At 49.4% G+C, this 10,210-nt stretch overlaps 1 protein-coding gene across 1 annotated transcript; it reads right to left on the bottom strand.

Moving 5' to 3' along the window:
* Nucleotides 1-572: 572 nt before the first annotated feature.
* On the bottom strand, nucleotides 573-6,954 carry ADAMTS1 (ADAM metallopeptidase with thrombospondin type 1 motif 1). Its single transcript, XM_065741822.1, has 9 exons — nucleotides 6,194-6,954; nucleotides 5,734-6,080; nucleotides 5,144-5,276; nucleotides 4,567-4,734; nucleotides 3,972-4,258; nucleotides 3,656-3,842; nucleotides 3,378-3,553; nucleotides 2,268-2,443; nucleotides 573-1,910 (listed from the first exon to the last, which is right to left on the bottom strand). The coding sequence occupies exons 1-9, from the start codon at nucleotides 6,750-6,752 to the stop codon at nucleotides 1,169-1,171; spliced, it is 2,775 nt and encodes a 924-aa protein (XP_065597894.1). The 5' UTR covers nucleotides 6,753-6,954; the 3' UTR covers nucleotides 573-1,168.
* Nucleotides 6,955-10,210: the final 3,256 nt, after the last annotated feature.

The raw sequence follows: 10,210 nt of genomic DNA, 5'->3' as shown, positions 1-10,210 counted from the left end.
ATAAAGTACGTAACATCTATAGTAATATATTTTACTATATGCAAATGCAAAGCCATATTCTCTCATTGTCTATGGACTGGCACAAACTTTAATTATGCGTTTGCTGGCGTACTGCTGTGGATGGACCTGCTATCCTTCAGCTTTGTCTTCCTGCCTTATCAGTGATTTGAGCACTACAAACCCATCAGAGGCCGTTAGCAGAGGTTCCCATTCATAGCGGGATCTCTTTGATGTCTTTATATCCAAATGCAAATAATTGCTATTGGCTGGGGTAAGGGAAAATAATATGAGAGCACTGACTGAAACGCCCACTGCCACTAGTCTGGTTGGTTGACAGGATGGTAGAACCAAGTTCAAATCAAAAACAGCCAGTGGAAGGTATGCAGACGGCACAAAGAGCAACTACACTACCTGCGCCATGAAGACTTCCACTTTTTCTAGCCTCTGAATTAGATGTTACCACCACAGTGGCATTAGAGTGGATAAGAGAAACAGACAGGAATAGGAGTGACATAAAGATGCTTTACAAGAACAATTGAAGAATTAACATTCTAGTTACTTGTGGAGTTGACTTTTTGCCTTTTTTTTTTTTATACACTTTACAGGTAGAGAATATGGCTTTATTTTTATATAAAACTGTTCTCTGAAACAATAGCAGCCATGAATGACTTAGTTAAAGCTCCTTTTCTAATCCTGTGTTTTGCCCTTCGTGAGGTAGGTAAGCCCTGACCAATTATTTTAACCTATCTTATCCACTCCTCTTTGTCTTTTCTTACCGCATGTGGGGACTTGATCAGTACCACAATATAAACCCAAAAGAAGGGAGAATTAACCAACCCCAAAATGTTTGCTTACACATGCTCTGGCCACTGCTCTTGTTTTAATTTGTAACAGACTTAAAAAAAAAAAAAGAAAGTTCTAATACTCCAGGGCCTTCTCTGCTGAAGATGAGTGAGTGACATTGGTCTGCTATCCTATGAAATCTGCAGTTGGCAGGGTAGTTTTAAGATGGAATGCCAACTAAGGTTATTTGCACTGTCCCACCTCAGTGGATCCTCACCATAAATTCTGTACGCAAGACGGACGCGCTACCTCTAACCCTCTTATTTTCAGTGCATTGTTCTGAAGGAAAAAATAAAATAAAAATAGCTTTCCCAACTTATACTATTTAACTGCAGTCCGTAACATTGCAGAAGTCTATCAGGTGCTTCGGTTTCTTGGAAGGCTCACAGCTTTCTTGTGGCAGCACGCCGCCATCGTAAGAAATGCATTTCAACAACCTCTTTTTGAAACCCTTCCCGCACGTCTTAGAGCAAGGCGACCAGTCCCCCAGCTGCCACTGTGGGCAGGGAATATCGGCACAGGGACGGATATCACTGGGCTTCAGCTCCCGGGCGCAGTCAGTGGCCGGCCGACCCCGGGGGTCCCGACACTCCACTGCCCGCCGCTGCCAGCCCGAGCCACACGACTTGGAGCACTCTCCCCACTCCTCAATGACCCACTCAGAGGAGATGATCTCCTTGATGGCGTTGAAGGACTCTTTCTTTTTACTGGGCACCTTCTCTGACGCAGGCTGAGCGGGCTTCTTCACAAAATAGGTGAACTTGATCTTGGGCTGTGGCAGGTCCCCCACTGTGAGGACTTGGATGGTCAGAGGTTCCTTTAGAGGGCTAAAACTGCGGATCCTCTCCAGAGCAGCAGAGGAGCCACTGTATCTCAGCACGCTGCCCTTGTAGGTGATGTCCTGCTCCAACGTTGACAGGGTGTAATCGCCATTGAGGACGTAGGTGCCATCTGCAGCCTTGATGGCCAGGAAGCTGCCATCATGCCTGGCACCTCTGTGGTTCCTCTGCTTCACTTCGATATTGGTTGCCCCAGCTGGAATGGTGACCACGTCATGGTAGCCCGGTCTGCCCAAGAGAAAAAAGAAAGGCTGAGTTCTCCACTCATCCCTGGGACAGAGATAAAGCTGCCTCACACAAGGCTGAACTTCATTTGAAGCCAAAGCACAAAGCTGACCTAAAAGAGCCAATGGATTAAAAGATTTACAAAGTCACATCCCAAGCTATTGCCGTGGCAAAGGCATGTCCCATGTAATGGGTTTCCTTTAGCACTGAGATCTGACTGTGAGTCATCATCAGTCAACTGTCTTTGACAGAACAAATCTCAGTTCCAAGGCTAAAACGAGACAGTATCTCACTGACATGGAAACCAAAAGCCACAAAACATTCCCCAGAACAAAACAGCAGCTGCTGTCATGCACTCACTTTGCTCTAACAAGTGTGCCAGACACTTTTTTGCAAGTGGATCCATTGCCACCGCAGATCCCGCATTTGTCAAATTTCTTATTGGAGCCTATCATCCGGTCGCAGCCAGCCTTCACACACTGTCCTTGGACACACACAGAGGTGGAGTCGGGGCTACACGGGGTGCCATCCACAACCTTCAGAGGAAACAAGCAGGAGGGCCTTCAATTAGGAGATGCACGTTTCTTTGAAATCGCAAACAAAAGGCATAGAGAAATGGAGAAATGTGAACAGGGGGATATGCCTGCAGCACCCAGATTTTCAAGGCTCTTCAAGCTGGAAACCAAAGCAGGCTGTAGGTAGTTGGAGCTACATAATGATTCTTCAATTCACTTGAAAAATAAATAATGCCATGGCGACAAAAGAAAGCAATCAGTTTCAGTTTTTATAAACACCCACCCCCGCTCCAGAAGAATTAGTTAGTAATTCTAGTTACTGTTAGTAATTCTGCATAAAGGACATTTTTGTTCTCATGACACCAGAAGTGAGAGTAAAAGGAAGTACAGAACCAAAATTGCTTTTAATGGTGTCCAATCAATCCTTTCCTTCTAGGACTACTCCTCTACAATAAATATCTGTGTCATCACCCTGGTAGTTACTGGCTCTCAACATCTAATGACAGTGAGTTCAAGTAGCTATGCGAGATGAATTATTTTTCCTTTTGTTTATTTTAAGCTGTCAGCGTATTAGTAACTGCTATGACAAAGCACTGATATTTTGGCAAGGAACCATCAGAATTCTCCAAACATATCTCAGTGTAATCAAATTAGCGGAAGGAGAGGGAAGGAAACTAGGGTGGAGTGGGCAGAAGAGGTGGTTCGTGTGAAGTAACTGCAAGCTCTGTGCCTGAGTATTTAAAGCATACTGGCACCAATCAGACTGTACATGTAGGGAGCAGAAGGGAAGAATACAGCTTAAGTACAAGATGAACATGATCTCATTTCTGATCTAGCTTAAATACAAGAAGAGCATAATCTCAGATTCCTATACTCCTTGACTCTTAATTTCACAACAAGTAGGAGAAAATAGAAATCTTATTCACTGAGAGGATGAGAGGTAACTTCCAAATACCTTTGGCTGTAGAACGAAGAAGTATCCTGTTCCTTTTGCTCTGCAGACCAGTTTGCATCTGTCCTTTGGAGACACACCAGCATACTTGGGTGTCCACTCCACTGCAGGTCCACTTCCAAAGGCAGACTTGGAAAACTCATTGTGCTTCTCACATTGTTCCTCTCTAAAGGTTTTTCCTGCGGGCAGAGGAAAGACAAATGGACATTAGATCATCTTCTGTCCATGGTCTTTCTCCAGAGGATCCCCTTCCTTCACCTGAAAAATGCAGAAAAGATTACCGTTGTTATCTGGACAGTCCTCGATGTTGCACGACCTGTACTGCACCCGCTTCCCCTCACAGTACTTCCCCCCATTCCTTGGAACGGGATTGTCACACTCCCTGAAAGAGTACTGCACACCGCCACCACAGCTCCTGGAGCACTCCCCCCATGCTCCCCAGGACCCCCAGCTGCCATGCACCGGGGTCTGAAAGGACAAGCAGAAGGAGACAAAACCAGTTAGATAAACCCACAAAAGCCACCTTTAACAAAAGCTGTTTGTAAAAATAATAATAAAAAGCAACAACAAAACCTTCTAAGCCTGGAGAATACTTACATCATAATGCTTCTTCTCAGTTTTATTCACACACTTGCCATTCATGCACCATTTCCCTTCCCCACAACTGGTACCATCCGCCCAAGGGAAGTGTTTGGTTTGGCAGACGAGCAGTCCTCCCGAAGTGCCGGTACACCACAGAGTCGTGCACGTACTGGCTGCATCAGGGCAGTGCTTAGATTCGTCTCCAAAAGTGAACTGGCACTGTCTGTTGGCATCATACAGTGTTCCGGGCAGGTCAGAAGGAAGCTGGATCGGTCTGTGGGGCTTGTCCAACAAACACTCACCTGAAAAGGAATAGAAAAGGAAAACAGAGCAGATGGTGCTGTCAGTGAGTTCAGTTTTAAAAAGGGAAAAAATGTATTTGCTTCTCTGAAGCTGCATTTACATGGCAGCATGAGCTTTCCAACCAATCTGCGCCACTGCCTTTGTGCAACTAAGGGCCTCCTGAAGGCATTGGCAGCATGCAAAAGGTTAAGGCTGTCTTTAGCAGAAAGCACTCCATTAATTAAAAAAGGGGGAAAAAAAAAAGAAAGCAAAGCAGTAAAACACAAATGCACAAATGCCACATGAACGGAAAGTTTAATCATCTTACCGTGACCGTTATCCAGGAACGTTGTAATCATATAGGCACTACACGGAGACCAGGGCTGGCTGCGATCCAGGTTGGAAAGCATGGATGCCATCATGTGGAAATCCCGGCTTATTCCATTAATGCCAGCACACTGCTTTGCATCGTCATGAGGCATGTTAAACACGTGGCCTTAGGGAAAAAAAAAAAGAAAAAAAAAGTTTGTGATTTCAGCAAGTCTGTCCTTTGCATTACTGATGCTATTGTAACTCTAGAGCTACTCGTAGTCTGGTCTTTAAACACTAAAAGAATAGCGGGATCTGAACAGTGCCAAGTTTTAAGCAGATTACAGAGCATCTTCTCTTTCCTCGAGGGCTATTTTCCTGCAGTCTCAGTCCAACACAGCTCTCACAGACAATGCAGAGCAGCCTGGAGCTGCTTTCAGCAGTGGAACCCTGCTGCACTGCCAGGCTGTGCTGCTCCCAACCTTGCCAAGGCAGCACAGGGCGCCCAGTGCCTGTGGAGCCAGGAGCTTCCAGCCTCACCACATCGAGCTGCCTGCAATTAATCAGCTGAAACTGCATTTTAGAGCTTCAAGTACCTAGCTCGTGGGCTGTTGTGAAGGCAGCCTGCAAGCCGTCGTCCTCTATGATAGAGCAACTGCGGTTTAGATCACAAACGGTTCCCACATCGGCCATCCCAAGAGTATCACATGTCTTGGCACCACAGAGGTCCTGCAAAAAAAGGCAGCTCATTATTAATCAGATCAGAGCCTTCACCTTGGCAAGAATCACCCCATCCTGGCAGCTTGCCTTCACTTATGGAAAGAGCATAAATATTCAGCACTTCAATGGGTACGATGGCAAAAATCTGCCCTTGGAACATACACAGGGCTTACACGTATACACAGGATGCATGATTTCCACACTGACTCCGCTAAAAATACACAGCAGAAACACGCTGCGTTATCACAGAATATCCCAAGTTAGGAAGGGACCCATAAGGATCACTGAGTCCAACTCCTACACGGTAAGCTTCACCTGAGATGGCACAAAGGATACGGAACACTACACAACAGAAACTCATTTCAATTGCAGACCGCTCTGCGGAGCCTGCAGTGCCTCCAAATGCTTTCTGAGGCTCCTCAGGGGGTGGGGAGCTATGGGTAGACATGGCCTCCTCGTCCCTCACCTGCCTGGTGAAGAGGATGGCGGTGTCGTAGTGCTCGGCGTGCCGGTCACTGGGCGGGTTGTGCTGCTTCTGCCAGCTGCAGAAGTTGCGCAGAGTCAGGGCGGCGTTGGAGGAGATGTCGGGTCCCTTGCGCTCCTCGTAGATGACCATGATCTTCACCACCACCAGGCTGATGGAGTTGCGGATGCTGGGGTGTTTGTAGAGCTTGGCCGCCACCGAGAGCAGCGTCAGGAGGTAGTGCTTCAGCCCGCTGCCGTGGAACTCGGCCATCGACTGGTCGGCCACCAGCATGGTCTCCACGTAGCGGGGGCTGGAGACGAACCTTTTTTTCCTTTTACTTCTCGTTTCTGCATCGACAAAGAGAGGGAGAGCGCGCGCACGTGAGTAACGCAAAAAAAAACCACTTAACTCCGCGCCCGAGGGCAGCACTCGCAAACCCGTTCCCACCCGCGCTCGGTACCTGCGTGACCAGAGGGCTCCGGCTCCAGCCCCGGCTCCTCGGCCCCCGCCGCCGGCTCGGTCACGGCGCAGCGGGATGCGACGGGGCCGCGGGGCCCGCGGCGGCGGAGGACGTGGGGGCCGAGGTGCTGCCGCGCGGCGCCGGGCGCGGGCTGGATAAGGTACTCTCGGCCCCGCAACGAGAAAGCGCCGCGCATCCCCGCGCACAGGCTGAGCGCGGCGGACGAGCTGGGGTCGCCGTTGACGGTGCCGGAGTAGAAGCAGCGGGCGAGGTCATCCCCCAGCGGCGGCGGCGAGGAGGAGGAGGAGGAGGGAGGCGGCGGCCCGCCCAGGTACTGCAGGGTGAAGTCCGGGGCCAGGAAGCTGCTGTCGGGCTCCAGCTCCAGCGTCAGCCGCTCCCCGAAGGCCTCCAGGCGGAAGCGCTCCCGGCCGCCGGCAGCGCCCAGGCGGCGCGGCAGCAGCACGGCCTGGCGGGCGGCGGGACGCTGGGCGCTGCACAGCCCCAGCAGCCCCAGCAGCGCGGCCAGCACGGGCGGCGGCGGGCGGGCGCCGGCTCTCATCGCGGCGCGGTGGGGCGGCGGCTGCGGGCGGGCGCTGAGGTCGAGCGGGCGGTGCGCGGCGGAGCGCTCGCGGCGCGGGGCTCTCTCTCCCGGCGGAGGGGCGGCCGCGGGTCCGCGATCACTGCGGGGACGGCGGAGACTTTCCCATGGCCGACTTTTCGGGAGGGGTCCCGCTCTGCGGCTCTCCGCTCGCCGCTGCTTCCTCCCCCTTCGCTCCTGAGAAAGCCCCGGGACGGCCTCGCGTGCACTTCTACGTCGCGGGACCGAGCAGCCTCGTTGCGAGCGGCGGCGGCGGCGGCGGCGGCGGCGGCGGCGGGGAACGGAACGAAGGCGGCCCGCTCCGCCGGGATCCGGACGGCTCCGCCGAGCGGGGTGAATGCGGCAGCCTGGCCGCCGCCGCCCGCCTTTATGGGGTTTGCCCGGGCCGCCCCCACCCCCGGCGCGGCCCCGCCGCCCCCCCACCGCGCCGCCCCCTCGGCCCGGGCCGTGAGCTCACTGCGTGCGTAAGGCTGCGGCGGGCGGCCCCCGCCCCCGGCATCCCCACCGCCCTCGACGGGGCGGGACGGGGCGCGGTGCGGTGGGGTCCGAGCCCGAGCTCGAGCTCGAGCCGCGTTGCTGGGCAGGGGGATGCAGCCGGCACCCGCCCGCCGCTCCTCGCTCCCCCGGCTGGGCTCGGGGTCCCGTTACCTCTTGGTTATGCTTTTCCTTCCCCCCCCCCCACCCCGACCAGTTTTAATTTCTTTTTCTTATTCCTTCTGAATCCTTGTCCGTTGTGCAGCTCTAATGACTACGGTCAGCCGTGCACCTGTAGTTCTGGGAAATGGTTCCTTGTAAATCACTTAAATAGAGTGATCTACATAGATGAAGGCAGCGTTTTCCCCGAGGCAGCCCCAGCGGTACAGTTAATCCACGTTGTAGTGTGCAGCCCCATCGGCAGTGTGCCTTCCTCCTCGCTGAGGCCTTATTAAGGATCAGGGCAAAGAAGTAGTGAGCAAACGTGGTAACAGAAGCAGAAGTGTTGTACCTATCCATGACAGATCCTTTGGTGCCAGGCAGTGCCGTGCTTTATGCCAAGGCAAAGCTCACAGGCCGCAGGCAGAGCAGCATGCAGTATCCTGAGGGTAACATGTTTGCGAGTGTTTCTGAACCTAAACCAGAGGATTTTCATCATTTAGATAGTGTTGCATAAACTTGGAGACGTGTCAGCGGCAGTTTGATTAGCTGTCTAGGTCAACATTTGTATCCCACAGTACTGCAAACAGATAAACTCCAGTTTCTTATTCCACAAAAAGTGCTGTCATCCCACAGTGATGACCAAAAACCAAAGAGGGATGATTACTTTACAAAGCATGCAAGAGGGATGCTCTTTACAAAGAGAGGTCCTTACTTCTTTAGCAGAGCCTTGCAACTCAACAGCTGGAGCTGTGTGCCCATCTCTACCCTTATTTTTGAGATCTGGTGATGTGTGCCCAACTCTGCTTTTCCAGGATAGGAAACGCAACAAAGGCACAGTCCATTTATGCTGTTTTCTTTTGCATCTGATCCATACCTACCGGTTTTTGCAATTTATTTTTGAACGTAAATGTTCAAAATAGTTATGCTTGCAAGAATATTAATTAAAAATCCAGAACTGTCCTGGGAAATGTTGGTAGAATGTATGGATCAGGAGGGACTGGAGCCTCAGTGACCACCACCAAGGATATCCTTGAAGCCACAGGCAGCTTTGTCACGCTGTTTGGCAGTTCCTTTTTGACTTTAAATCAGAGATTGAAATTCTCCTGACGACCTTAAAAACACTTCTTCCCTGAGTAAGGTCTCCCCTGTGTTCCACCAGGTGGCAGTAGCCCATAACGGATATTTTTTGTGGTTCATCTCCGTGTTTCCAGATCTGCTCTGGTTGAGTTGTTTTACATTTTAGTGCTGTTTTGTGATTAGGAGAGTTGGTTAAGAGGTTTTTTTCGTATATAGCGTCCAACAAATTAGATTAGTTCAGTGGCACCCACTCAGAAATTGCATTATTTACCCATTGTTACTTCTGAGAATGCACAGTGTGCTCTGAGCATGAGTCGAGGGAATAATGACAATTAGGAGCAAAAAGTTTGGCTCCTGACACAAGCTTGTAATGCTGCTGCACGCTATGTGTGTAGTTTTTATTTCTGCAAATGATTCTAATGTCTAGCTGTGTATTTAAGACTGGAAAGCATGCATGTCTATTTGCAATCCATATCCAGTGCTTATCAACCGCACATTTTGTACAAATGCAAATCCATGTAGTGCACTTATGAGTGTTTGAGAAAGCTAAGCATACTGAACTCATGCTTAATTTCACTCAGTGGAAAGAAAAGTTATCTTTTAGTCCATTTCTAGTGTTTCTTGGGGAAAATGCATTAACTTTTACTGCAAAGATAGCCGCCAGATGGAGCTCACTGATCATTGTATTCTAGTTTGTAGTGGAAAGAGCAGTGTTTTTATTTATGGATTAGCCCTAATTGTATCTGAGCAGTATTAACAGTGGTGGAGTTTCAGCTTCTTTTCCAGATTTGTATAAGCTGTGGCTTCCAAAATTAAAAAACAAAACAACAACAAATGCAACAGGATTTCAACCTGTTTAAATGCTGCGGAAGGAAAGCATCATTTAAAAATGATTGAAACAGCAGATGGCGCATTAGGCTCACTGACCAGAGAGTGGATGATAATGCTCTTAAAAAAAAAACCAAAAACACTCAGAAGAGCACTCCCAGCAATCTTAAGGCTGAGGGTTTTTTATTTTTAATTTATCTAGTTTTGCAGGACTTTTCTCCCATTTGAAAAGTTCACTCATAATCACCAGTTCTATTTGCTTATTAGTTTGTGAGCAGTCTGAGAGGTTTGACTTCATGTGCTGTCATTCAGGATGACCGGTGGTACTGAACAAGATTACTTATAGATTCATAGCTTCATAGATACATTAGGTTGTAAAGGACCTTCAAGATCATCTAGTCCAACCATCCTCCTATCACCATCCCTACCCTCTGAACTACTAAATCAAATCCCTTAGCACCTCATCTAAACGCTTCTTGAACAGCGCTAGGGATGGTGCCTCAACCACCTCCCTAGGCAGGCCATTCCAGTGCCTGGCCACCCTTTCAGAGAAAAAATTTTTCCTCAAATCTAATACTTATTGATCCTGGTCCACTGATGTCTTTTGTAATATACATGATTGCGCAGCTTATTGCCCTTTTCCATTTCTTATTGATTTTGATGTTGTTAATACTTGGTTTTTTTCAAGCAGGATAACTGGATGTTAAACTAGGGTAAGAGAGAAAAACCCTGGCTTTACATTTGCATTTTGTAATTAGCAGTAATGGGATAAAGCAAACCCACGTCCATCATCACTTTGATAAATATCTGGAACTTTTTTTTTTGGAACAGGAGGAGGAATTGTGAATCAGTGTGGTTAACAGTTTCCCCACAGTTTC

The sequence above is a fragment of the Cyrtonyx montezumae genome, unplaced genomic scaffold (assembly GCF_038088225.1).
Source record: "Cyrtonyx montezumae isolate F1298 unplaced genomic scaffold, pur_monq_1.0 scaffold_3, whole genome shotgun sequence".
Classification (NCBI taxonomy): domain Eukaryota; kingdom Metazoa; phylum Chordata; class Aves; order Galliformes; family Odontophoridae; genus Cyrtonyx; species Cyrtonyx montezumae.
The sequence above is the reverse complement of the archived record's forward strand: the minus strand, read 5'-3'. Positions and strand labels throughout refer to the sequence as shown.